Below are 27,093 nucleotides of genomic sequence, written 5' to 3'. Positions count from 1 at the left end.
TGCAGTATCCTTAGGGACCACAAGAAGACGTAGGATCCCTCTGAAGCTGGAGTTACAGGAAGTTGTTTGCTCCCAACATGGATGCTGGGAACTGAATTCAGGTCCTCTGCAAGAGCAGAATGCACTCTTAAACACAGAGACATCTCTCCACTTCCAAAACAGCATTATTAAAATTGGAATCACACATCAACTTTAAGCTTGTGCCCCACAAGGCCCACCTCTTAAATCTTCAATCTGAGAAACAACGCTAAGTCTAAGACTATAATGGAAGTCTCACAAACTCCATGTAGGATACTGTGTTCAAAAGTACTTTAAACTTATTGTCATTTAAAGAGAAAAACTGTAACATATGCTAGCATCCCAAGTTAATTCATTCATTATTTCCATATCTGGCTTATTAATTTATATTCTCCACTCCTCCCTAAGTTAGCAATCCCAAAATCCCACAAAGAATCCATGAATTCACATTGGCACTCCCAGCTCATATGTTTGGATGTCCATTCCTCCATGACAACTTTCATTTGTATAACACTACTCTTTATATGGCGAGGACACACGTGTGCACATGTAGGCCAGAGGTCAACATCCACTATCTGTTTCACTCTTCACCTTGTTTCTCACTGAACCTCGAGCTTACTGACTCAGCTAGGTTAGCTGGCAAGCAGGCTCCATGGCTGTCTCCATCTCTGTGCTCCCGTTTTAGTGTTAGGAATGCATGACACCCTGCCTAGGGATCCAAACTCAGACCCTCATGTGTGCAGCAAGAACTTATCAACTGAGCCATCAACCCAGCCTCCAAAACTGTACTTTAAAAATAAAAATCTTTTATTTTTTGACAGTTCCATACATGTAAACCAACACCTTGAAGGCATTTTTACAAATTTAAATGATTTATATTGTCCTACTTTGCTTCCACTTTCAACTTAATACAGCCTGAAACAGTGGTTCTCAACCTTCTTACTGCTATGGCCGTTTAACACAGTTCCTCATATTGTGGTGACCCCCAATTATAAAATTATTTCACTGAAAATGTGACAACTGTAATTTGCTACTGTTGTGAACTGTAGTGTAAATGGGTGATATGCAGGACATCTAATATGAGACGTGTATAAAAGGGTCACTTGACCCCCAAAGGGTAGAGAACTACTGGCTTAAAGTCATCTGACGGAGTCCGAATTGAGGGACTGGCCTGGCCTGTGTCATGGACGTTAAGAGATTTTTTTTTTTTTTTTTTTTTTCGAGACAGGGTTTCTCTGTGTAGTCCTGGCTGTCCTGGAACTCACTCTGTAGACCAGGCTGGCCTTGAACTCAGAAATCCGCCTGCCTCTGCCTCCCAAGCGCTGGGATTAAAGGCGTGCACCACCACCGCCCGGTGATAAGAGATTGTCTTAATTGATGATTAATATGGGAGGGCCTGCTCCGACTTCCTCAATGATGGGCTTCCACCTGAAGTGTAAGCCAATAAGCCTGTCCTTGCCTAAGTCATTTCCAGTCAGTGTTTTCTCACAGCAGAAGAAGGGAACAAAGAGTATTCATTCACATATTTGTATTCGTTCATTTATTAAACAGACATTTTGAGCTTCTTTCTCTGTGTCCTGTTTGCAATGGGCCCAAGGAGCTAAAAGGGTTTGCAGCCCCATGAGGAGAGCAACAATACCAACTAACCAGAGCTCCCAGGGTCTAAACCACCAGCCTGGGAGCACACAGGGAGGGACCTATAGCTCCAGCTGCATATGTAGGGGAGGATGACCTCATTGGGCATAGGTGGGAGGAGATCCTTGGTACCATGAAGACCGGATGCCGAGTGTGTGGGAATTCGAGGGTGGGGAGCTGTGGGAGGTGGGGGCACATCCTCATAGAAGCAGGAGGAGGGAGGATGGAATAGGGGGTTCCTGGTCGGGGGGAATGGGGTAAGCAAATAACATCTGAAATGTAAATAAAATATTCAATAAAAAAATTTTTTAAAAATTACAAGTATGTATGTGGAAGGGAATGGCACAGAAGGGACCATTAGAACTCAGAAGACCCAGAAATGTCCAAACTACTCAAAAGTCAACAAACTGACAATGAATGAACCACAGGAGAAATAAGAGAGCCTACCATAACCACAGAAACTCAGACAGAACTGTTCCGATGAGGCCGTTGATAATGATACACAACAGTACCACTTTATTGGGAAACTCAAAGTCCTCAAAGCCAGTATAATGCAGCAAGAAGAACCCTGGCCATAAGAGCAGCAGATTAAACAGACCTACAAAACCTGAGGATAAAAGAGACACAAGTTAAAATCATGACTGACTTCAATTTTCCAAACTTGACGACACTATGAGAAACATGAGACCTCCCAAGGGGCTTCAGTGAGTTGCTTAACTGGAATGGGTGTTGGCTGGTTTAAGTATCAGTTTCTACAAACAGATCAATAGCAGGAAAATACAACACCAAGCACCTGGTAACTGTCTAAGTGCAGTTTGGCTGGGGAGCTGGCTCAGCCAGGAAAGTACTGGATGCTCAAGCATGAGTGTGCCCTCAGCAGGCTGGGGCTGTGCACGTGTACGCTCAGCTCCAGGGCATGGAGACATGGTTCCCTAGGAGCCACTGGCTAGTTAGTCTGGCTGAATCGTGAGCTTCAGAAAGTCCACTGAGAGAACTTGGAATCCATAATATTAAAAAAAAAAAAGAAAGAAAGAAAGGAAGGAAGGAAGGAAGGAAGGAAGGAAGGAAGGAAGGAAGGAAGGAAGAAAGAAGAAAGAAAGAAAGAAAGAAAGAAAGAAAGAAAGAAAGAAAGAAAGAAAGAAAGAAAGAGAGAAAGAAAAAGAAACCATTATGGAGAAAAAAAAAAGGCCTCCATAGTCTCTCAAAGAATGACCTATGAATTTATAATGTCAAGTAATTAAACATGCACTTGCCAAAAAACATCGGAATATCCAATTTATCTTCTCTGTCTACCTTTCTCTTGATCATCACAATGTAGACAGCATAGAACATAGCTCCAGCAAGGGACCAAATGGAACCTGTAAAAACCAATCCATGGTTTAAACTGTTGCCTCCATTCATGAATTCATTCAACATATCCTCTATATATACTGAGAGTCTGATTAATACACTGATACTAATAAAGAAATGAGCATGCACAAATGAAAAGCAGTATCTAACTCATTCCATCTAGATCCCCGCAGGATAGGAAGGGATTTGAATGAATAAACAAATATAAGCAAAAGCATTTGCCTTGGTGACCCAACCAAATACCTACACAAAGTAACAGTGAAAGTCAGATAAGTAACTGTCTTTATTTTAAAGCACACACACACTTCCTTTTTTTTTTCTCTACATCACTGATTCTCTACATCACTGATTCTCAACCTTTCTAATGCTGCTACCCTTTAATACAGTTCCTCATGTTCTGGTGACCTCCAAGCATAAATTCATTTTGTTGATATTTCATAACTGGGCCATCTCCCCAACCTGTAATACTGTATGTAATACTGCTGGACTGCCTTGTCTGCTTCAGTGGGAGAGGACGTGCCTAGCCTCACAGAGAATTAATGTGCTGTGGCGGGTTGTGGGGGGAGGCTGATAGCTGAGGGTGGGTGCACGCACTCAGAGAAGAAGGGGAGGGGAATAGAGGAAGGATTATGACAGGGGGTAACCAAAAGGTGGGCAATGAGCAGGAGGTAAAGTGAATAAGTAAAAATAATATTATAAAATAAAGAAATTCAATTTTTTAAAGAGATCTTCCTAGATTAGGGGATTGAATCAGCTATAGTGTGATTTCTTACTCTACTTTGAAGACATAGGGACTTATTTTCTATTCTGCGTGCATTTTGGGCAAAGCTATATTCTTTGCCCAAAAGTATAATCTGTTTGCAAATTATTGGATTTGTGATTAAATGATAAATAATACAACTGTCTAAAACAACAGGCTATTTCTCTAACCTTCAAGTATCTCCCCACAAGATGCTTGCTACTTCACAATTAGTCACCTCATCCTGGAATACCCTGCCAGATACTATTTTGGTACCTACATCACTAGCACTAGGTTAAAGCAATGTCGTGGATCCTTGGAGAAAATGCAGCAACACCAATCACATCAGGAAATATTGCTGTTGTAGTATTACTACCAATTTGGACAGCATCAATTTAACTAGAAAGAATTCTAGACAAAACCCAACTCAGCTGGAGAAACACTGTACAGATAAAGGAGCCATGCCTTCCATAACTGTCAAAGTCATAGGGACAAGACTGCCTTAGGGCTCCTGCTGATAGGACACGAGGGGACCAAGAAAACCAAACAGAAATCAATAAACGATTCTAGGCCAGTAAAAAAAACACTGTGGGAAAGATGGCTACATTAAGGATGGGTCTGTAGCTAATACTATCAAAAGTAAGTGTTCACTATAGTAGTAACTGCTCATGAAAGATACAAAAGTGGATGAGAATATTAGTAGGTAATGCTAATTCTTGAGTTTTATATTTGTTCTGTGGTTATGTAAGTTCACATCTGGAGAATCTGGGTGAATGTCATATAAGAATTCTATTAGCCTTTTTTGTATCACTTACAAAGGAAAAGTTCAATTAAAAAACAACTTTTGAAAAGACCCTGTTACTGGGTCAGCAAAGTGGCTCAGCCAGTAAAGAGGTGCTTGCTTCCAAACCTGGAAACCTGAATTCAATCCCTTGGACCCACAGTGAAAGGATAGATTTGATTCTTATAGGTTGTCCTCTGACCTCCACACGTAAGATGTGGAATATGTGCACACACACATATCATATGCACATACACACATATGAAATAAATGTAATAAAGCTAAGTACCTGCTAGTGCCCACACTGTGTGTGCATGTATCTGCATGCACTGCAGAAAGCACAAAGCAGGCCTAAACGCCCTAGCAGAGCTGTTAGGTTCTTACCTATTGTGTCTCTTCCAGCAGACTTTTCAGACCCAGACAGGTTCACCAGTACCACGCCTCCAATGCTGTGAGAGCAACACTTATTACTGATGAGTAAAACAGTACACTCCTGAGAGACTAATCATCTAGATTAAAAACTAAGAACTCATCTTAACTGTCTGAGAACTTAGTGATTTCATTGACGAGTGCTCACGAGCTCAGCAGCACAGTAGAGTGGAGATGCACTGACAGCTAATCCTCACAAATGCACACTGATGACTTACAGGAAGCAATTCTTACTACCAGCCCACTTCGTGAGGGAAAACTGAGGCCTAAAGAGGTAACGTGTCTTGACCAAGACCACGTAACAGGGCTGGAACACTGGCAGCCTAGCCCCAGAGTCCATCACGCTTACATGTCCCTGTCTCTTAATCAGGGAGAAGGGATAATTTGTCATCCCTTTGTCAAGCATTCTTTCAAAGAAAGAAATAAGCCAAACTCATATAAAGCTACAAATGGCACTTTTTTCTTTAGGTGAAACCTAAACAGAAAGGCTGTTAAGACAGTGTGTAAGCACACTGACCAGTCTTGTTAACCACATGGTTTTAATGGGCAAAAGGAAGACAACTGAAAGCTGCCGAGAAGCCAGAGGACACTGACTCATCTAACTGTTACTTGTTGAGAATCTAGAATGAGCAGTGTGGGAATATGATGAGTGGTTCTGGTCTTCAAAGAGCTTGCATGGCCTTTCAACTTCTGGGGAGCTTATTAGTTGTATATATATTTTTTCAAACAAACTAAAATGTTGCAAATTTAAAAGCTAGTCCAGTTCTCTTGCCTACTACCCAAAGGACTCTGATGCATTTGAGGAGCAGTAGAGAAAAAGAATATTTCAATCTCTTATGGAATACTGCAATTAGAAGTTACACAGAATACTCCTTACACTGAATCCTCCTTCTCCTAGCATCAGGTTTCCTGCTGTGACCACTGTCTGGAATGGAGTCAGCTGTTGTTTACCAGTCCCCACAATATAACAGAAACCACTTCTCCATCCAGAGGCTGGTGCCATGAAGGTGCCTAAATATACTGGGTACAAGCTGTTCTTTGAACAGTTTAGAAGTTTGACCTCATCCGTCTGCCTAACAGTCCCATGAGACAAATTCTACTGTGATCCCAGTTTGCAGAGGAGGAAACAGGCAAAGGAGTTTTAAAGTAATGCACAAGATCTCAAAACTAATAATAAAAGTGGGACTGGATCACAGTCAGTGAGATTTCAGAGCTCATCGAATGTTTTTCAAGGCTGTAGCTGATCAGATTCTATGTGCGGTAACAAAAACTCAATCTCATTGTTTAAGGTTAATTCAAAACAAAGTAAGTATTAAATAGAGCTTGTAAGAGTATTCTTAAGAGTAAAATTACACAAAATAAGTTTCCATTATCTTAAACTACAGCTCAAATTTCATTTTATAAAGAACAGAAAGTAACTACTTTAGACATGTGGGACATGTGGTTTCTCTTACAACTCTACTGCCCCATGGCAGCCACAGTAAGGAAATGAATGAAATGGTAAGGAAATGAATGAAAATGGCTGTGTTTTAATAAAACTTTATTTGTAAGAACTAGCAGGCTGCTGATTTCGTTTCCTAGTCTCCATTCTTAGCCTACTTTAACAAGAAGTAGTATTCTGTCAAAGCACTTGCAAGTTCAGCATTTTATATCCATTCCCTTCTTTATCACATGATACTAAGAAAACTTGTATCACATGGTACTAAGTTACAATTTAGCATATATTTCTGATAAAATTTAAACCTCATTTACTTCCTCAGTATAAATATATTATATTTCCAAAATACAAAAATATGTGTTTGGTTAAAATACTAGGGATACAAAAGAATATATCCCTGGTAGTTATAAAGACTAAATGTATGTTAGTTGGGTCAACCAGAGTATCACTTAAACCACCTTGGTCAGCTTTCCCCTGTGTTCATAAGCTGTAATATAGAATGCAATAAGAGCAATCAGCCTTCTACACTTGCCAAGTTCAAGTCCCTCAGATACTTTATAGATATTGTTCCAAACTTCACAACAAGCACAAAAAGCAGAAAGCTACAGCCTTCCCTTCTAACTGCAGCAGGGCATAGAGGAAGCAGCAGAACTCTGACTCAGTCTCAGCTACTACTGCTAAGAAACAGTTTCATCATTAAGTGCTTCTGTTACCTTCTTTGCTGTCTCATTTTCCAAAAATAGCCCCTCTGTCAAACTAAAGCATCTCCTCTGAGTACTGTCTACCGGAAAAGTCCTCTGCTAGGCTCTTGGCCTAGCATAGACCAAGAAGCCAAGTTTCCTACTTTAAAAATGTACAGCCCAGTAGAATTCAAAGGATTCAAAGGATTCAAACCCTCGGGGTAGAGAGAGAGCACAGAGGGCCCTCTGCAGGTGGACGCCTTACGGGCTGCACCACCACCGGTTCACAGTTACATAGGAATGACTGAAATGTAGTTATTAACAATATGCCTGCTGTGCCCTGAGATAAAACTGCCAAATGAATTAAACAGAAAGTGAAAGATCACTACAGGCCAAAATAACTGGGAAAGACTCAATTTGGTTTCCAGAAGAAAAGAACAAAGAGAAAACAACCTAAAAGGGGGGGTTGTGTCAGGAAAGGAGATAGACAACTGATTACATTCACTGCTAAATGTGAAAGTGAGTCCAATTCTTAGTAGTTTTTCAGTCAGTGAGAACCAGTGAATGGGCACCACAGCCATGCTGAGATCTTTCCCTACAGCTGTCCTAAGGGGACACAGGGCCAAACAGCATCATGTCCACAGAAAGCCTTCTTTTTTTGTTGTTTTTTTGTTTTTTGTTTGTTTGTTTGTTTTTCGAGACAGGGTTTCTCTGTGTAGTCCTGGCTGTCCTGGAACTCACTCTGTAGACCAGGCTGGCCTCGAACTCAGAAATCCGCCTGCCTCTGCCTCCCAAGTACTGGGATTAAAGGCGTGCGCCACCATGCCCGGCAAAACTTTTTTTTTTTCCCATGAGACGCAGGAGACACACGGGAAAGAGCGGGATTCGAACCCGCGGGGTAGAGAGAGAGCGCAGAGGGCCCCGTGCCCTCTGCAGGCAGAGGCCTTACGGGCTGCACCACCGCTGGTTCGCTGAAAGCCTTCTTTGATCTCATCTTTCTCTGCTTATCCATTATAACATAAATTAAATTGTTTCAACATCATATTTTAAAGACCTTATTTATGTTTGTGTCTACATAGGTGAATGTGTGCATATATTTACAGGTATGCATGCTTGCAGACAATGAGAGGCCAGAAGAGGGTGTTGGATCTATCAGAGAACGCACTATAGGCTTTGTGGAATGGCCAGTTCGATTCATGGGTGCTTAAGTCTGAATCCCAGTCTTCATGGTTGTCCTAGTAAGCTCTCTTAGCTGCTGAGCCACCATTCCAGCCCTAATACCATAGTTTTAAGCGGAGTAAAGCAGCATATGTTGTTCTTACCTTAAAATTACAGCTAATAATTTAGAGAGGGTAAACCTGTCTCCGCTGTTACTCGGAAACACAGCTGCAAGGATTAAAGTAAAAAGTCCTACAGAAAGAGAAGGACAGGAGAAGCTGGTAAGGTTACTCACTACCCACATTCCTCATCCCTAATACCAAGGGTAATGTGAGCAAATCACATACCAACTTTTTGGTTTTCTTTTGGTTTGATTTGATAACATAGGGTAACTTTGAGACGAGGTTTCCCCCTGTGAGGCCCTGGCTGTCCTGGAACTCATTCCACACATCAGGCTGGCCTCAAGCTCATGGAGACCTACCTGTCTCAGCCTCCTGAGTGCTGACACTAGAGCTATGCAGCACATGAGGAGCGACACGCACCTACCTAACTTTTAAGCTAATTGCTTTTCTATTTTAAACAACTGATACTGCATTTACTTAACTGGAAATGTTCAATGGTCACATTAAGAGCAGCTTCTAAACTAAGCCACGTTTCTTCCAGCAGTACAGATAAGGCGAGGCCTACTTATTTTAAACTAGCAAGGGTGAAGTTGAGCCTGTGGAGTAACTCTATGAGCTCATCAAAGTCATGCCCATGTTCTAAGGTTATTTCCATGGCTTCAAAAATACTTTTTATCTTCCAGATTTGGAAGGTGAGTCAATGTTAAAAATAAAACTCCCAGTAGAGTGCGAGTTTTAGGTATGAAATAAGCAGTAGCATTTAACCAAAAGGATCTAGAAAAAGATCTCTGAAAAGAAAAAATGCAGGGCAAGACTACTGTCTGGGGAGGCCGGGTGAGAAACCATACACCACAGAGGGCCAGGTGTGGGTGCATGCTTTAAGTACCAGCACTTGAGAGGCAGAAACATGCAGTTCTCTGAGTTCAAGGCCAGCTTGGTCTACTGAGTGAGTTCTAGAATAGTCAGGGCTACACAGAGAAACCCTGTCATAAAAAATAAAAACAAACAAACCAACAAAACCCATTAGGAGCTAAGGGAGGTTACATGCCCAGCATGTACAAACCTAGAAGGTGTTCATGCATTTCAGTATAAAAACCAAAGAGGGCCATATATTCATGGGAGAGTAAGTGCAAGCATATCAGTGTGCACAGGCTGAGGCCTGATCCACAGCACTGAGCATGAAGAATAGCCAAACACAGAACCGTGAAGTACTTGAGGGATCACCAATAGTTCAGGCAGTAAACTATAACCATGTAAACATGGTTATATATGCCTGGAACCCTGCTTGGAAGACAGGCACAGACAGGAAGATTACCACAAGTTCAAAGCCAGCCTGATCTACACAATGAAACAGCCTGAGCTAAACAGGAAGAGTCTCAGCAACAACCCCTCCCCCTTACCTGCAAAAAATTAGTTCTAATAACTAATGTATAGAACTAAAAACATAGAAAATAGAACTGTATCTATCTATATACATACAAATATCACTAGAAATGCATGCATCAATTAATTCATAAAGCAGATTCTGAAGACACGCTTCTTACCGGAAGTTGAAGACAAAATATTCACTATGGCAACCTGTGTGTCTGAAAGTGCTTCTTGGTATGACAAATTTGCCAAAAACCACTAAACAAAAAACAAAGAAAAAACGAAAGTGAAACCTCATGAAAAATATTTATATCTGTAAATCCAATTTACAGTCCCTTCCTGACCCTCCTAAGCACTATTATATGAGGTTTGTTTGATTTTTTAAAGATTAATTTATTTATTATGTATACAGTATTCTTCTTGCATGTATGCCTGCAGGCCAGAAGAGGGCAGCAGATCTCATTACAGATATTTGTGAGCTACTAGTAGTTGCTGGGAATTGAACTCAGGACCTCTGGAAGAGCAGCCAGACAAGGCTCTTGACCTGTGAGCCATCTCCCAAGCCCATTGTTTTTGTTTTTAAGATTAAAAAAAGTAACCATGTGTATGTGTGTTTCTGTGCTGGGGTGTGAGAACTTGCATACAGTGCCAGCAGAGGCGAAAAGAGGATGTCAGATCCCTCAAACCGGAATCAGATGTCTGTGAACCACCCAGTGTAGGCACAGCACCAGGAACTAAACTCTAGTCCTCTGCAAGAGCAGTGTGTGCTCTTAACCCTACGCCATCTCTCCAGTCCCCATAAGTGGTTTCAAAAACTGTTCTTTGAGAAAAAAAAAAATCTCAGGCCCTAAAATAAGAACAAGCATCAACAGTCATACCTAAGATCTTGCTACCTGATTCTCTGAAGACACTAAGCCAGACACAGCGGCACAAACCTGGGACCCCAGCATTCAAGATCAGGAAGATTACAATTTCCATAGGGTGAAGACTAGCCCATGCTAATGGAACCTTGTCTCAAAAGACAATTTATATTAAATTGCAATAAAAACAATAATAAAATATTTTAAAAATTAAAAAAACAGAACTTGTCTAGCACGAGGATCCTGAGTTCAGTCTCCAGCACTGCCAACAAACGGTAACTAATGGAAGTCAGTACAAAACAAGTCTTCAGAGCTGGAGAGAAGGCTCAGCAGTTAAGAGCACTTGTTGCTCATACAGAGGACCTGAGTTTGGCTCTCAGCACCCACAATGCTTGCCTCAGAAACTCTTGTAACTCCAGCTCCAGGGAATCTGATACTCTCCTTTGTGTTGAAGCACATGCACACACTGCATGCACACACACACACACAATTTTTAAAAAAATATCAGCATTCAGAGATTTTGTGTGTGTGTGAAAAGTGGTAAAGGAGAGTTGAGTATCAGTTCAACTTGAACATTGGCTTATTCATGAACTGTTCCTGCTTTATTTATTAGGTTTATCTAGGTTAAGTTCAAATTTTGGGAATCTCTTACATTAAAACACACGGACTCTGGAAAGCCGGGTTTGTGAGTGAGGGTGCTTGCCATGCAGTCATCTGGACCTGAATTCAGATTCCACATTCATGTAAAGATACCAAGCATGGCCTTACCTACCCTGCAGTGATAAACTCAAAAGTTCCCAAATTGTGTGCAAGAGTAGGTGTGTGTGCATGCAGGTGTTGTGTTCTAGGACTGCTGGCTTCATATCTTTATTATGTGGGGTGCACGCAGTTTATACATATGCACGTGGAAGCCAGAGGTGAACTGTGGCTGTCATTCCTTGGGTGCTGCCCCTCATTCACTGAGACAGGCTAGCTCTCTGGCCTGGAACTGGCTGAGTAAACAGGCTAGCTGGTCACTGAGCCCAGCGATCCATGTCCCTACTGCCCTGGCACTGGGATTACAAGTGTGCAGCATCACACCCAGCTGTTTTACAGGGGCCAGCAATGGAACTCAGCTCCTTGTGCTTGCGAGGTAAGCACTTTACCTGCTCAACTCTCTCCCCAACCTTAACTTGTAAGTCTTTGATAAGTATTTACCCCAGTGTTCCAGACAGCAGTTAAAAGGACAAAACCAAGACCTCTAGTAGCCTTCCATTTCAGAGCTGCTTTGCTGGTGTGTGCACCATCTTAAAGAAGGAAGGAAGAAACCAGGGCAGGATGGCTCAGCAGGTAAAGCACTGCCATGCAAGCCTAATAACCTGAGTTCAATCCTAGACCACACACACATGTGGAAGGACATAAGTGACTTCCTCAAGGTGGCCTCTGACCTCCACGTGCATGCTGTAGCAACCCCTCACTCTCCTACCCACACAGCACACACATGCACAACAACAATAAATCTCAACAAGACACTTACCACAAAGCAAAAAAAAAAGCTAATTTTTGCTACTTGGGTTGCAGTCAATTTCCCTACAGTCTTCAGTATGGATTCCTGGTCTTTCACGGTGGGATAAGACATCCGAGACAGCTTGGCCTCTAACGCATGGCTTGATGGAAGCTGTCGAATCTCCATGATATTGCTAAATCTTACACGGGACTTCTTGGGGGCTAAAAGAGAAAACAATACAAAACATTAAATGTACCCTCAGATCCAACAAAAATTAAACAAAGTATTTAATTTCATGACAAATGCAGACTATTCCGTCCCCTTATGATCAATAAGACAATAAAAACACTAGTTATATTATTCCCTGGGGCAGCTTTACTTAGTCAAGAGTGAATAGAAAAAAGATTTAATCTACAAAATGTTTTAAAGAGTTTAAATGGGTTGAGCAAGATGGTTCAGTGGGTACCACCTACCATCAGGTCTCATGACCCATGTTTGATCCCAAGACCCACATGGTGGAAAGAACAAACTGACCTCGATCTCTATGCAGGCGTACAAAACAAAGTTTAAAAGTAATTTTAAAAATTTAAACTGCTTAAATTATTAAAAGCCCAACAAAAGGTTTATAGTAGTGTATATGCATGGCCACCTGGTTCAGCATTTTACTATACTTATTATTTTAGCATTTACAGTAAAACATTATTTTGATTATTCTTCATGGCTAGCTAATTTGTGAGAACTGTTTTCCTAGGCAAGCATTCAGAACACTTCTCTGCAGTCTCATGCCTTGGAAAGGAAGCAACAGATGAACGTTGTGCCTTACACTGAGCCTGACATTCTGAAATAACTCACAGACCCAGGTGATGGTGGCACAGGCCTTTAATCCCAGCACTTGGAAGACAGAGGCAGGTAAATCTCTGAGTTCAAGGCCAGCCCAGTCTATACAGCAAGCTCCAGAACAGCCAGGGTCATACAGAGAAGTCCTGTCTCAACAAACCCAAAAAACAAAGCAAACAAACAAAAAAGTCACAGAACTAGCAAACTGTTTGTATTGTATTTGGGTATTTGAAGACATGTTTATAAGAATATTACCCATTAAAGTAAATAAATAGAAAGCATATATGTGTGCTTGTGCATGTGGCGTGCGTGTGTGTGTGTGTGTGATTGGAACTGTGGCTCCACTGATAGCTGATTGAGTACTTCACTAGCTGGGTTCCTGGGTTCCATTCCCCAGCACTGACTAAACCAAGCATGACAGTATATACCTATAATCCCAGCATCAGGATGCACAGATGGGCCACCAGAAGTTCAAGATCATCCTTGGCACATAGTACAATTGAGATAGCCTGGGCTTCATGAGAGACTGTCTCAAAGGAAAATAAATACATAATATATATATGACTATATATTGATTCATATGACTGTATATTCATTCATATATTTTCACATGATATCTATATCATGATCATGATGAAACCATGGAGATCACTGGTATTTGGAAAATATTTCCAGTTGAATTAATACAGAAATTATATTGTATCAGATTTATAATCCAGTCAAACTTCAGAAGACCAAAGGCCATGTCAGTCCCCACACAAGTCAAGACACCATGTGAACCTGGTGAATCCACAGTGGCTTAAAGAAAGCTAAATTTCCACTCACTCTCAAGCGTGGAACCCTAAGCTTGACTCACTTTTTTCGGTCCCAATGTTTGTGCTCTCCAGCTTCTCACTTGGAAGATCATGAAACTTCACAGGAACATACAGAGGTTCACTCTGGAACACAATGCAAACAGAAACAAGCATAAGCAGCAATCAACTGGGCAGATTTAAGTGCAAGGCGCAAACACAGGAACCATCACAACTTGTTTGTCCCCAGCACACCCGTCCACTCAGCACAACTTTCCCAAAGACTGGGAAAAGAAAAGCAATCAGTCCACACAGGGACAGGGACAAAAAAGAATTATTTAAAAGCAGAAATGTCAGCCCTGCAATGGCTCAACAGGCCAAAGTGCTTTCTGTGTAAATCTGATATGGTGGTTTGAATATGCTTGGCCCAGGGAGTGGCACTATTTGGAGGTGTGGCCTTGTTGGAGGAAGTCTGTCACTGTGGGTGTGGGCTTTAAGACCTTCCTCCTAGCTTCCTGGAAGCCAGTCTTCTGTTTGCCTTCAGAACAAGATATAGAAGTTCAACTCCTTCTCCAGCACCACCCCTGCCCCGATGCTGCCATTTTTCCTGCCTTGATGGTAATGTAAGCCAGCCCCAATTAAATGTTGTCCTTTATTAAGAGTTGCCTTGGTCATGGTATCTCTTCACAGCAGTAAAACCCTAACTAAGACACCTGACAAGCTTCAGACCCTGAATTCCACAGTAAAAGGAAAGAACCAACTCCCCCCAGAACTGTCCTCTAATCTAAGCTCCCCCTGCGCATACGCATGCGCCTCGGCGCTCCCTCCACTACTAGTACTAGTAGAAGTAGTAACAATAATATGTTTAAAGTTGGGAACTAATACCTGTGTATCATGAAAACAAGCCTCTGTTAGACAACAGAAAACGTTCTGCCTCTTTTCTCTCTTCAGACATACATACATACATAGCACTCTACGCTGGAAGAGGTACGTATAAATGCCCTACTACCTGGGCAGCTGAGGCGGGAGGAACGTGGAGCCAGCCCGTGCAACAGTGTGAGCCTTTGCCTCTCCCCACAAACAAGCCAGAACAAAATCCCTCTGAACACGTCCTAAACAGGCACTGTTCTAAGTCCTATGAACGGGAGTGAGTAAACCAAGTCTCTCCCCCAGAACCATGCAGTCTAACGGGGAAGGCAACTAAGTAACAGACTCAAAACATAGTACATCTGTATTTGTCAAATTATTTTACTATACATAGGACTCAACAGCAAACACTTGATGAGGGGTAGGGTGTGGGGTACACGTGTCTGTGTGGGTACAGGTGTGGAGGCCAGAGATCAAGAGCAGCTGCTATTTCTCAGGAGCTGTCCATCTGGGTTTTGAACTCTCTCTCACGGGGACATGGTGCTCACCCGTTAGGCTGGCTGGTCATGAAGCTCCAGCTATCTTCCTGCCTCTGCCCTCAGTTCTGGGATTACAAACTCCTGTTAGTACACCTGGCATTTTCTGTAGGTGTTAGAGACTGAACTCTGGTGTTCATGCTTGTGTGGCAAGGACTGTAGCAACTGAGCTGCCACCTGGATCCCTAATCAACAATTCTTGAAAACCTTTAAACGATTAAAGGATTGGTGGCGGGGGGGGGGGGGGGGGGGTGGGGGGGGGTGGTGGATCTTGCTACTGATTAGTTCTTACAAAAGAGCTAAAATGTCTTTCTCATTAATCAAGGAAAATGATTTTACATTGTATCACTGATGCTTATGATCTCAGACAACAAACAGCTTTTTCTCCAAGTCTCATAAAGTCTTCACAGTATCTGCTAACATGTGTGACACACAATTTAAAACTTAGATAACAAACAACACCACCAGAGCCATGTTTTAAAACTTGTATTAGAAGAGCCAGTGAGACGGCTCAGCAAGTAATGATGACCTAAGTTTCATCCTCAGAATTCAGATGGTGAAAACAGATAAATGACTCCCAAAACCCATCCTCTGACCTACACACACACACACAGACAAAATAACTACATAAGTGTTAAAAGCAAGCAAGCAAGCAAGCAGTACAGGATAAGAGAATGAACAATGTGCCTACTATTCTTAGTGCTGAGCACCAATACTTGTTTCCTAGTGGTAATAATAATTTGAAATATGCATTAAATTGAAAGTTGGTAGAAACACAGGCCTGACCTGGGCTTTATCCTTTCCCTTCTGTAGCTAGCTGTGCCCTTCCCTCTCTCCTCATAGGCAGCTGACCTGCTTACCCCGGCCCCTCAGTCTCCCTACAAAAAGGAAGTATTCTCAGAGAGCACACAATACAGATCTGTAGCTCTTATATAATCGAGGGAGCACCAAAGCTGTCCGGGCTCTTCCTTCCTGCTGTGGCTGAACGAGAAAGGCAGCACTTACCAAAGAACTACTCATACTTGTGTCTGTTGTGCAAGCAGCAAAGTAACCTTCAGCATCTGCAAACTAAACACAGAGGACAGGACATCAAATTCATGGAAGCTCGTCATCACACCTGACTACTCAGAGATCAAATGACCACAAACTATAGTCCAGAATAAACTTATGCATCCAACTATTGTTCTCAATAACAGCAGCCAATGCAAAGGGTGCAGCCATGCAAAGTAGATCGTATCACCTTGTCTTTCCTGATGAAGAAACTGAGGCTGGTTATTTCATCAAAGTAGCAGAGCCTGGATTAAAAGCTCAGTGAGTCATGTAAGGCTAAAGCTCAAGGAAGTCCTTTCATTACACGGCTGTGATATTCCAGACAGGAAGAGAAAGACGAGTGAGTTAGTGAGAGACAGCAGCCCCTTGGTAGTGTCAGGAGACCAGGGCTGGCCTGAGAAAGAGACTACAGAGCGCGGGGACTGGCCCACACTGCAGAGCCCCTGTGAAAGTACGCTCCACTTCATAAGCCTGCTACTCTCCTACTACATAAGCCACAGAAACTAACAGAAAAGTAGATCACAGCTACTAGTGACTAGGAAGGAAGACAAGGGATGCCTTTCTGTTTTTAGTGTTCTAATAAAACTGTATTTAAGAGGATATTTGAGAGCTTAGAGAGATTAGAGATTCTTATTTAATAAGCACAAAGTTTCTGTTTGGAATGATTTTTTTTTTTTAAAAAAGTCCTAGAGATTGACAGTGCACCGCAAGGCAAATGTACTTAGTGCCACTAAACTGTACGTGAAACAATTGGTCCAAATAATGAATTTGATATTACATATATTTTGCAATAATAAGAAGGGAAGGAAATGACTAAAATTTAACCTTGCTTATATTTACTACAGGAGTGGAGAATGAGAAATCGTTTCTAAAGAATGAATAGAAATGACAGTTTTATACTCTTCCTTCTCAAAACTATAAGGTGGTCATTACAAAGCAGGTAAGTCACTACATACACTACCATACTTATCAACACTGTGAATGAGCACCTTACAAAGCATCCATGAAGGAATGTCATGTGATTGGCCAAATATCTGACATTCTGAATAAAAACTGTTCACTTACTGTATGAAACTGAATTACTTCACTTTACAGGTCACTATTACATGACTCATCAAGCTGCAAGTGTCTAAAGACATTAGACACTGTTCCTACGCCTCTCTTCCACCTCGCCACAGACGCTGGTGCAGTCCACTTCAACAACCATCAACGACTCAAAGATAAGTCAAAACAACAGGGACAGAGAGTGGCACGCACTTTTGATTCCTCACAAGATATTCTCCTGCCAAGTTGGAAGAGTGTGTTTGGATCTTTAGACATAGGCTAAAGAAGTGAGTCAACAGTTAAAAGTGCTTTCTCCAGAACCATTAGAATGGGAGTTCAGATCCGAGCACTGATTAACAAGTGAGGCTTGTTAACTCCAGTTCTGTGGGACTGCACACCTAATTCTGACCTCTGTGCATGTACACCTTCACACAAATGTGTGCACACTTACTCCTCCCTCTCTCCTCTCTCTCTCTCCCTCTTTCCCTCTCACACTTGCTCACTCTTCTCTCTCTCTCTCTCTCTCTCTCTCTCTCTCTCTCTCTCTCTGCCACACACAAATAAAATGCATCTTAAAAATAAAATAAAATTTCGGTCACAAATAGCTTTTGTTTTTTGTCTTTTGGGGGGAGAGGGGATGTTGGTTGGTTTGGATTTTTGGTTTTTTCGAGGCATAAGTTTCTCTATGTAGCCCTGGCTGTTCTAGAACTTGATGTGTAGAACAAGCTGGCCTCAAACTCAGAAATCTGCCTGCCTCTGTCTCTGGAGTGATAGGATTAAAGGTGTGTCCCAACCCCATCTGGCTTTTTTTTTTTTTTAAATAGTCTACCATCACATACTCAAATGAACACTTTAAAAATCTAACTTTAAGGAAACTGATATACCACTAAACTTTGAAAGCATAATACAAAATTGAAAACTTACAAAAGCAGCAGGCTTTCCTCTAAATCCTCGAGTACACTGTTGCCTCCAAGGCTTCCAAATAATAAAGCCCAAAAGGTACAGAACAAACATGGATGTTTTTGCAAAGGTGCTGAAGAATGGCTTGTTGTATTGCGTGAAGACATACTGTAAAGAGAAATGTTATACAAACAACTGTAAGACGTTTAAAATCTTTCTGCCTGTCTCCACCTTGTTGTCATCTTTAATTCTCAGAAGTCCATATGAGTAGGAAAGGCCAAAGAAAAAAAAAAGACTTGAAGTTCATCTCCGAATACTGTATGTGCCTTGCACACAAAAGGTGATGTTGTCAAATGAAGCAGCAATAACCATTTAAAAAGGCCAGAGGTGGGGTTCAGTCTACTAAAAACCTACTATGCAAAAGTATCTGTGTTAGGGGTTAAAGAAAGCTAAAGCAGTCTTTCCAGCTCCTAAGGAGACACGCACATGAAGAAATGTGTGCTAAGTGTCTATCACACAGGAATTTCGAGGGTCAGGGAAGGACCAAAGGGAGATAAGAATAGCTATAGGGTTATGGAAATTTCCCAAGACGTTCCCTCTGCTTCTCTCCCCTCCTTAACCCCCATCTCTCCTGTGTGTGTGTGTGTGTGTGTGTGTGTGTGTGTGTAGGTGCATGTGTTTGTGGGTAGACATGTTGGTGTGCATGCACATGGAGGCCAGAAGACAAGCCCCAGTGTCAGGTGTCATCTTTCAACACATCTGCCTTGTGAGCCATGGCCTCTCACTGGCCTAGAACTCACTGAGGAGACTAGGCTGGCCATTGGTCAGTTGCTGAGTTTTACTTGGTCAGCCAACAGCTTGTAGGAGTTGGTTCTCTTGGTTTATTACATGGGTCTTTGAGATAAAAATTACACAGTCAGGCATGGTGGCAAGCACATCTACCTACTGAACCATCTCAAACTGACATCACCCAGAATAGCTGTGCAGCCATTATATGCCTCCTGCCCTGACATCATAAAGTACCCAGTACTACCAAGATATTCTTGCCCAAGAACTGAACCTAAATCAAGACCTACCTCCATTTTATATGAAGTGGAAGAACAAACTAAATGACAGGACAAGGAAGCAATGAAGAAGACCAAGGAGGTGAGGTGTCTCACAGGATGAATGACCTAGTTTCTCCAATACACAACAGAAAAGCAAACAGGGAGTGGTATAGACTTCAGAGGTACAACAAAAGTCATGCAGATCTAAGCCTAACTGAGCTCTGTGTGTGTGACCCTGATACATCAGAAAGAATGTGACTATGAACTGGTTAGCATGTGATTTTAATGAATGATAGATCATTTTTTTAGATATAGTAACAGCAGCAATTATGCTTTTAAAATCAAAACAATGTGATTCCCAGTGAGATAAGTAGAAAAAAATGATTATAGTGAGAATTTGCATAAACTATTCCAGGAAACATGGGATGAACATGGTTGATAAGATTAGAAAGACTGACCGCTGTTCAAGTGATGAGTCATGGGAATTATTACACCATTTTACTCTCTCCTTTTTCTTGTGTATGTATGTGTCTCTAGTGTGTCTGTGGTGTGCATATGTGTATGGGTACTTGAGTGTACAGGTGTGTATGCAGATGTCTGAAGCTGACATTCCATGTCTTCCTCCACTCCTGACTATTTATGAAGGTAAGGTCTCTCCCTGAACCTAAAGCTTGCCAATTCAGCTACTTTGTCCCTGAGATCCCTGGCCTCTTTCTCCTGGGTGCTGGAATTACAAGACACCACCACACCGGTCTGTTTTTTACATAGGTTTTAAGGATCCAAACTCTGGTCCTTCTGCTTATAGGGTAAACACTTTGTCCTGAAGTCTGATATGTTTACCTGGCTGAAGATTTAAGCCTGTTATATATGCTCTAAAATAACAATCTTATAATTCACTAAAGCATGTTATGTGTTTAAAACCTAATTTTTTTTCTAGCTCTTTTGAGATATAACAACAGATGAAGACTACAGCTCTGTACAGTGAGACACTCATAGAGTCCCAGCACTTAAGAGGAAACTGCCTGGACTAAACAGTGACTTCCAGACCAGCCTGGGCTACACAGGGGAACCTATCCAAAGAAAATACTAAACACTAAATATGCAAAAAGTACCATAAAATATGTATTGTGTACAATACAATGCTTCAATAACTTTTCTAACTTTTGAATATATATTGCTAAATTATAATTTAATCTACTGCTTCTGTGTTCTAAATCCTTCCTTTGGGCAGGAGTAGGGCAGAAGTCAGGATGACAGAGTCTCAGGAACTGACTACTAGACCAAGCTGATGTGCGAACTCAGAGAGATCTGCCAGCCTCTTCTCTTGAGCACTGGGATCTAAAAGCCTGCCTAACCTGGTTCTAAAGCTTTTTATCTGAACAAAATGACTTATTTAATGCTGCAAAATTTAAAAGTTAGTTTTAAGATCCCATCAACACTAAAGACACCTCTCTGAAGCAAAATTATGGAATGTTGATCTAAAAGGAGATTAGAGAAGAGTTTTCAAGTGAAAAACAAAGTGTCTGTGGTATTTCAGAGCCAAATCTCAAAAGGGCAAAAAACTTATTTATTCACAAGATATAACCTCAATTATTGACTTAACTATAATGTGATATCCAGGATATCAAATGGCCTGTTCTGACGTTTAAAGCCATTTTATAAACATAAGTTTCCTTGTAGATATTTCCTTATGACTACAATATGTGAACCCTAAGTAATTAATTCTGAAAATAAAGGTTGTAATAGCCAGATGGCTCAGTAGGTAATGGTCCTTGCTCCCAACCCTAACAACATGAATCTGATCCCTGGATCCACATGTAGAAGGAGAAAACAGACTTCCACAAGTTGTCCTCTGAATAAACAAACTGAATTTTTAAAAAGTGCCCTAAATTACATACTCTCTGTGCAATATAATGCTTCAATGACTTTTCTAACCTTTAGATACAAATTGCTAAATTATAATTTAATCTACTGCTCCCATGTTCTAAATCCTTGGCACATGTACACATGCATACACTCTAAATAAATCAATAAGTAAATAAATGTAATAAAAGCTATAAACAATAAAATTGTCATCTTCTTACAAAGATCATTAGCCAAAAAGAAGTATATAAATTCAAAGTAAAATCAACCTATAAACTTAAAGTATCACACTACTACCAATGAGACACAATTAACAAAAAGCTTAACTGAAGCCAATCAAACACTGATTCTGATAAAAATGTGTGACTCAGTAAACACACAAATATGGATTCACCAGTGTATGCATGTGGATAACAGTGACTTGTACATGAAAAATCTGATGACTTATGTTTACTTTTCCAAAAATGCCTTATTTTTCAAGTTTATTCTTATGTAGCAAGAATCTACTAAGCTATATACCCAGACACTTACTTTCTACTGTCCCTCAATGTTTGTTCACTAGAAATAAGTATTTATGAAGAAATAAATTCAGTTTTGACTAAAACAAAACCACCTCTAGTAAGCTAATATATTCCGAGATATGTTCCCTACAAATGTGAGGAGGCTGCGGGTAGGACTGTAGAAATGGATCCATGGTTCAGAGCTTAGTGTTCCTTCAGCATTCAGTCCCCAGTACCCATGTTGGGTGGCTCACAATTGCATCTGAGTTCCAAGAACTCACATGACTCCCTCTGACCTCCACAGGCATATGGACACACACACACACACAGCATTTGTAAGTTCAGGAAACAACAAAGAGCATCATGTCAATTTTCACTTGAAATGACATTAATTCAGTACCAAAGAAAAACAAAGAATTCAACAATATCTAAAATACTGATGTTAGAAGCATGAGGCACTAACAGAGAAATACTACAGCTCGACACTACATGTTATCCTATGTCATTAGCAAAACACTATAGGTCGATGTTAATTCTATCACAGTGCAACATTGTTGGTGGAGAAAGACATACCGAGGTAAGTTCTGAGGATGCCACCCATATCACATCGACCAGCAGGAGAATCACTATCCCCAGAGCCATTCGCCTGCGCTGACTGAAGCCACTGCTCTGGGAATTCACACGGTTCATGATAAATACATAAACCATTTGCAGTCTGTTAATTTGGAAAACAGAGATCTCATTAGAATCTCTTTTAGAAGAATCACATAAAAATTGGAAATCCAGTCCAAGGAAACAAGAGACGTTTGCTGATAGTCTATGCTTTTAATGATGTGAGAATTTACCTTGTTGCAAGGGCGTCTCTGAGATCCTCAAATGCAATGCCTGCAAATTGGGCAGATCTCAGTCTAAATAGAGGTGAAGAACTCAGCCCACCTAAAACAGCAGCACAGAAATAATGCTTAGGGAAACTTCAACTGCAAAATCACATCTTTTTCACACTTCACCTTCAAAATGTATTCAACAGAAGCCACAGTCTGGGAATGTAGCTCAGTATGCTAATGTTGCCTAGCGTGCATGAGTTCTTGGGTTCCATCCCAACCACTTCCCAAACTGGGCACAGAGGAACATGCCTATAAATCCTAGCACTTGGGAAGTAGGAGGATGGGAGAATCAGAAGATCAAAGTCAGTCAGACTACATAGTGAGTTCAAGGCCAGCATGGGCCACATGAGACCATTATCACAAAATAGTAACAACAACAAAACAAAAACAAACAAGAAACCCAGGCTGAGGGTGTAGCTCGGTTCGTAGAGTGCATGCAGATAGCCCTGAGTTCAAAGGAAACAGTGCATAAATCAGGTGTGCTGGTGCATGCCTGTAAGGCAGAAGACAGAAGTTCTAGGTTATCCTTGGCTACAAAATGATTTTGAGACCAGTCTCGGATGTGAGATCTGTCCGGGACCGGACACACCCCCCTGCCCCGCGAGTGAAAAAAAAAAAAAGAAAGAAAAACAAAAGAAGAACATTCCACAGATGGCACATTAAAGAGTGCCATAAACAGATCCTCAAAGTCTCATAAACAGAACTCTCTAGATTCTCCCTTCAGGACACCGCCCCTGGCAGTCTAGACAGGCGCGCGCGTGCATCAAAAAAACTGTCCTTATCCCCCAACTCCAGAGGATTCGGCTCGCTGACAGGAAGTGATGTGCGAGGTTCCACTCACCTCACGTGAGGACCAAGATCATCCTCGCTCCCCACCCGCCCAGTCACAACACCGCGCCTGCAGTCTGAGAGGACGATGGAAAACAGCTGGGACAGGGAAGACGCCCCTTGGCGAGGAAAAGACTTGAGGAAAAACGAGCCTCTTGCCTCCGGAGGGGCGAGAGGACTCTGACCCGTCCTCCATGGCCGCGGACGCCGGGCCACCGCCTACCTGGCCTTCCTGCCCCTCGATGGAGTCGTGGCGGCACCATGAGCAGCCCCGACCCGGCCCGCCGCCCAGCGCCGCCGCCTCACACCGCACGCACAGACCCCAGCATCGTGCCGCGCGGCAGGCCCAACTTCAGAAGCCGCGCGGCCCCTCGGCGGAGGGCCGCGGCTGTCAGGCAGGCCAGCACTCGGCCCCGACGGAGGGGAGTGACCCAGGCCACCGGACGGCGCTGGCAGCCAAAGTCCTGGAGGCCCGGATTGCGGGCCCCGGCCCAGGCCCCGCCCCCGGCCGGTCAGCCAGCCAGGCCACGCCCATTGATGACCAACCGGCAGGCCCCGCCTCCTGCCCGTCAGCCAGCCAGGACCCACCCCCCGACCTATCGACCACCTAGATCATCCCTCGACCAATTAGCCAGTCTATGCTCCGAGTTCCCGGTCGTCAAGCTCCGCCCCTGGGTAGCGAACCTGAGCGCACATCCCGGTGGACAGGGACCGCTCCAAGCACCCTGAACCCCATCCTGGAGACTCTAGGCCCCCAGCTTGTCCACCAACTAGGTGTCATCCTCCCCATCACTCAGTGAGCCAACCGGTCAAGCTCAGCTGTCAGTTCGTCCATCCGGGCTCCTCCCCCAGTTGTCAATCCCTACCCTAGGCCTGGGTGATCAGCCCAGAGCCCCGCCCCCAGACAAGCCGGCAGGCCCCACCCCTGCCCAGTCAGCTTCTGCGGTCCCGCCCCCTAGCTCCAAAACTGCCGGCGCGCGGGTTACGTCACGCTGGGCGCGACTTAGGACCGGAGGAGGGCAAGTCTTCAGGATGGATATGCGGTTGTTTGGACTCTAGCTGCTAGTAGGCTTCTGGCTTGGAGTCGAGACGGTGGAGCGAAGGAAAAAGAGAAGGGAAAGAGAGCGAAGGGAAGTGGGTGGGGATGTCTAGGAGAAGGAGAGCCCAGCCATGGCAAGGCTGCCTTACTTCCCCAAAGCCCCGCCCTGAAGCGAAAGCTGACTACACCATTTCCTCCAAAGTTTAAGCGAGCATTTTCCAGTAGCCCTTTCTAAAAACAGGCAGTGTAGCTTGGTAACTCTTGGATTCCTAGATCGTATTTGTCCGTAAACTAGAGATTCATTCTTTCAGTTAGAAGTTGTCTAGGCCAAGTTGCTATCTCCCTGGCCCTCACTTTTTTTAATCCGGAAAAAAAAAAAAAGCATAAAATCATGTGAGTGCCTCGAGTGTATGTTTACACCAGGTATGCATAAATTCTCAAACAGAAAGGAATCAAATCAGCTTGTGACGCATAAGACCTCCACAGATGCTAGCCTAACTAAAGTGTGGGTTTCTAAGTATATTGAAGCTCCCACAAAATAAAAAAGTTAGCCAGGATCCTGATTTATATTTAGAAAATGCAAGAGTTAAGGCTTCTGTAGCCAGAATTGAATTATTAGCATGTAATAATGCAAATGTTGATCAAATAATGTAAAATAATATTTTTTCTTTTTTGTTTGCTTGTGTAAACAAAAAAAAAGGATGTGGTTCATCCTTTCTCTTAACTCTTTATCTACATAGTCTTATGACTACAAATGTGATCTGGTCAGATTCTTAAAAAAGACTGGCATCAAACACTTCCAGTCATTGAGAAACCCACTGCTAGAACAGGAGAGATAACTCAGTGGGCAAAAGTCCTTCCTATGAAAGCATGAGGTCCTGATTTCTGATCCTTAGCACCCATGTAAAAAGATGAGCTGGGTCATGTGCACATTTGTAACCCTGGCACCATGAGAGACAGAGGTGGAAGGATCTATCTTGCCTGCTGCCAGACACTTCAGGTTCAGTAAGAGATCCTTCTCAGAGGAGTAAGAAGGAATAGTGACAGAGCAGGATATCTAATGCTCTCTGGCCTCCATCTGTACACTCCTACACTCAAACAAGCACAACTTGCTTGGCCATTCAGTTAAGACGATTAAGTATACTTTTGTGGTTTGAATCTGTTTGGTGCAGGGAGTGGCACTATTTGGAGGTGTGGCCTTGGAGCAGGTGTGTCATTGTGGGTGTGGGCTTTAAGACCCTCATCCTAGCTGCCTGAAAGTCAATATTCTCCTAGCAGCCTTCAGATGAAGTTGTAGAACTCTCTGCTCCTCCAGCACCATACCTGCCTGGATGCTGCCATGTTCCTGCTTTGATGACAATGGACTGAATCTCTAAACCTATAAGCCAGCCCCTATTAAAGGTTGTCTGTATAGGAGTTACCTTGGTCATGGTGTCTGTTCACAGCAGTAAAACCTGAACTAAGACACATACTGTCTGTTCTTATCTGTTTAAAATCTGGTCTGTCCTCTTTTCAAGAACAATACTGTAAATGGACCTTGGGAGTAAGAAGACGTAACATGGGCTGACTCCATCAACTCCCAAGAATGTGTGCCTTTCCAAACATATAAATTGAGCATTTCCAAATATATAAATCCTTTGGATAATATTAAGCTTTAAGAGTCTCATTTCTACCAGATACTGCGAGGATGGCGGGTATTTTCTGGGGGTTAGCCGAACTTTGTGGAGACAGCATGGTGGATTGGCAGAGCCATCCCGCACACTGGTGTCTCGTGGGTGACAGGGCTGGTGTTTCTAGATACCCGGAGCTGTGGTCCAGAGCTGGACCCTTGGGAACAAGCTGGACCGGGCGCTGTTTTTTAAATATACCCGAAACAAGAAACCACTATGATGACCAAGCTGGCCTTGAAATCACATAAATCTGCCTGCCCCTCCATTCTGAATGCTGGGATCAAAGGTGTGCAATACCACACACCCAGTACATGGGTCTAATTCTGAAAATCTGTTATAGAGTATTGAGGATTATCTACAGTGGGCCTCAGTTTCTCCATCTATGAATATAGGTTGCTTAAAATGATAGCACCTAAACATGTGCTACTATTATTACCAAGTTTTCCCAGAGCATCTGCTAAAGGGCAGCAGTGCCAGTGTTTGTGTGTGGAATAAAATCATTCTAGGTAGATTATCTTCATGGACTCTTAAAACTAATTTAACTCTTCCAGTAATATTTTCCCCCAGCTGTCTTAGAGAAATTCTCCAAGACTATTGCATAAAACCAGGCTGATCTGCCTAGATTTTGTTGTTGTTGTTGTTGTTGTTGTTGTTGTTGTTGTTGTTTTGTTGTTTTGTTGTTTTGTTGTTTTGTTGTTTTGTTGTTTTGTTGGCTTGGCACAATCCAGGATCATCTGGGATGAGGGAGCTGGGAAATGCTCCCATCAGATTGGCCCATATTGTGTTTTCTTAATTAATGACTGATGTGAGAGGGCACAGCCCACTGAGAGCAGTGCCACTCCTGGAGCATGTGGTCCCCTGGTTGAATAAGAAAACTGAGGAGTAGGCCAGCAAGCAGCGCTCCTCCACAGCCTCTGCTTCAGTTCCTGCATCCAGGGGCCTGCCCTGCTTGAGTTCCTGTTTTGGCCTCCCTCGATGATAGACTATTGTCTTAGTTTGAATTTTCATTGCTGTGATGAGACACTATGACCAAGGCAATTCTTATAAATGACATTTAATTAGGACTGGCATACAGGTTCAGAGCATCAGTCCATGATCATCAAGGCAGGAACATGACAGTGTCCAGGAAGGCATGCTGCTGGAGGAGCTGAGGTTTCTACATCTTGTTCAGAAG

At 42.6% G+C, this 27,093-nt stretch overlaps 1 protein-coding gene across 3 annotated transcripts in view; it reads right to left on the bottom strand.

The window, feature by feature from the left end:
* Slc35f5 (solute carrier family 35 member F5) overlaps nucleotides 1-24,173 on the bottom strand; it is a 32,167-nt gene extending 7,994 nt beyond the window's left edge. The window contains exons 1-12 of one of the 3 annotated variants that reach the window (XM_034513318.2): nucleotides 23,895-24,173; nucleotides 22,344-22,434; nucleotides 22,072-22,213; nucleotides 18,114-18,257; nucleotides 16,101-16,163; nucleotides 13,758-13,839; nucleotides 12,095-12,285; nucleotides 9,895-9,976; nucleotides 8,393-8,480; nucleotides 4,908-4,972; nucleotides 2,907-3,011; nucleotides 2,101-2,260 (exon numbers count right to left, since the gene is read on the bottom strand). In XM_034513318.2, the coding sequence (XP_034369209.1) occupies nucleotides 2,101-2,260; nucleotides 2,907-3,011; nucleotides 4,908-4,972; nucleotides 8,393-8,480; nucleotides 9,895-9,976; nucleotides 12,095-12,285; nucleotides 13,758-13,839; nucleotides 16,101-16,163; nucleotides 18,114-18,257; nucleotides 22,072-22,213; nucleotides 22,344-22,434; nucleotides 23,895-24,000 (1,319 nt within the window). In that variant the 5' untranslated portion in view covers nucleotides 24,001-24,173. Of the gene's footprint in view, nucleotides 1-2,100; nucleotides 2,261-2,906; nucleotides 3,012-4,907; nucleotides 4,973-8,392; nucleotides 8,481-9,894; nucleotides 9,977-12,094; nucleotides 12,286-13,757; nucleotides 13,840-16,100; nucleotides 16,164-18,113; nucleotides 18,258-22,071; nucleotides 22,214-22,343; nucleotides 22,435-23,433; nucleotides 23,754-23,894 lie in introns of those variants that run through there. The other 2 variants (XM_034513319.2, XM_076941055.1) reach the window with 2 other exon arrangements.
* Between the last annotated feature and the right edge of the window lie 2,920 nt (nucleotides 24,174-27,093).

This window comes from Arvicanthis niloticus, chromosome 10, assembly GCF_011762505.2.
Source record: "Arvicanthis niloticus isolate mArvNil1 chromosome 10, mArvNil1.pat.X, whole genome shotgun sequence".
Classification (NCBI taxonomy): domain Eukaryota; kingdom Metazoa; phylum Chordata; class Mammalia; order Rodentia; family Muridae; genus Arvicanthis; species Arvicanthis niloticus.
This window is presented reverse-complemented; position numbering and strand designations above follow the sequence as displayed.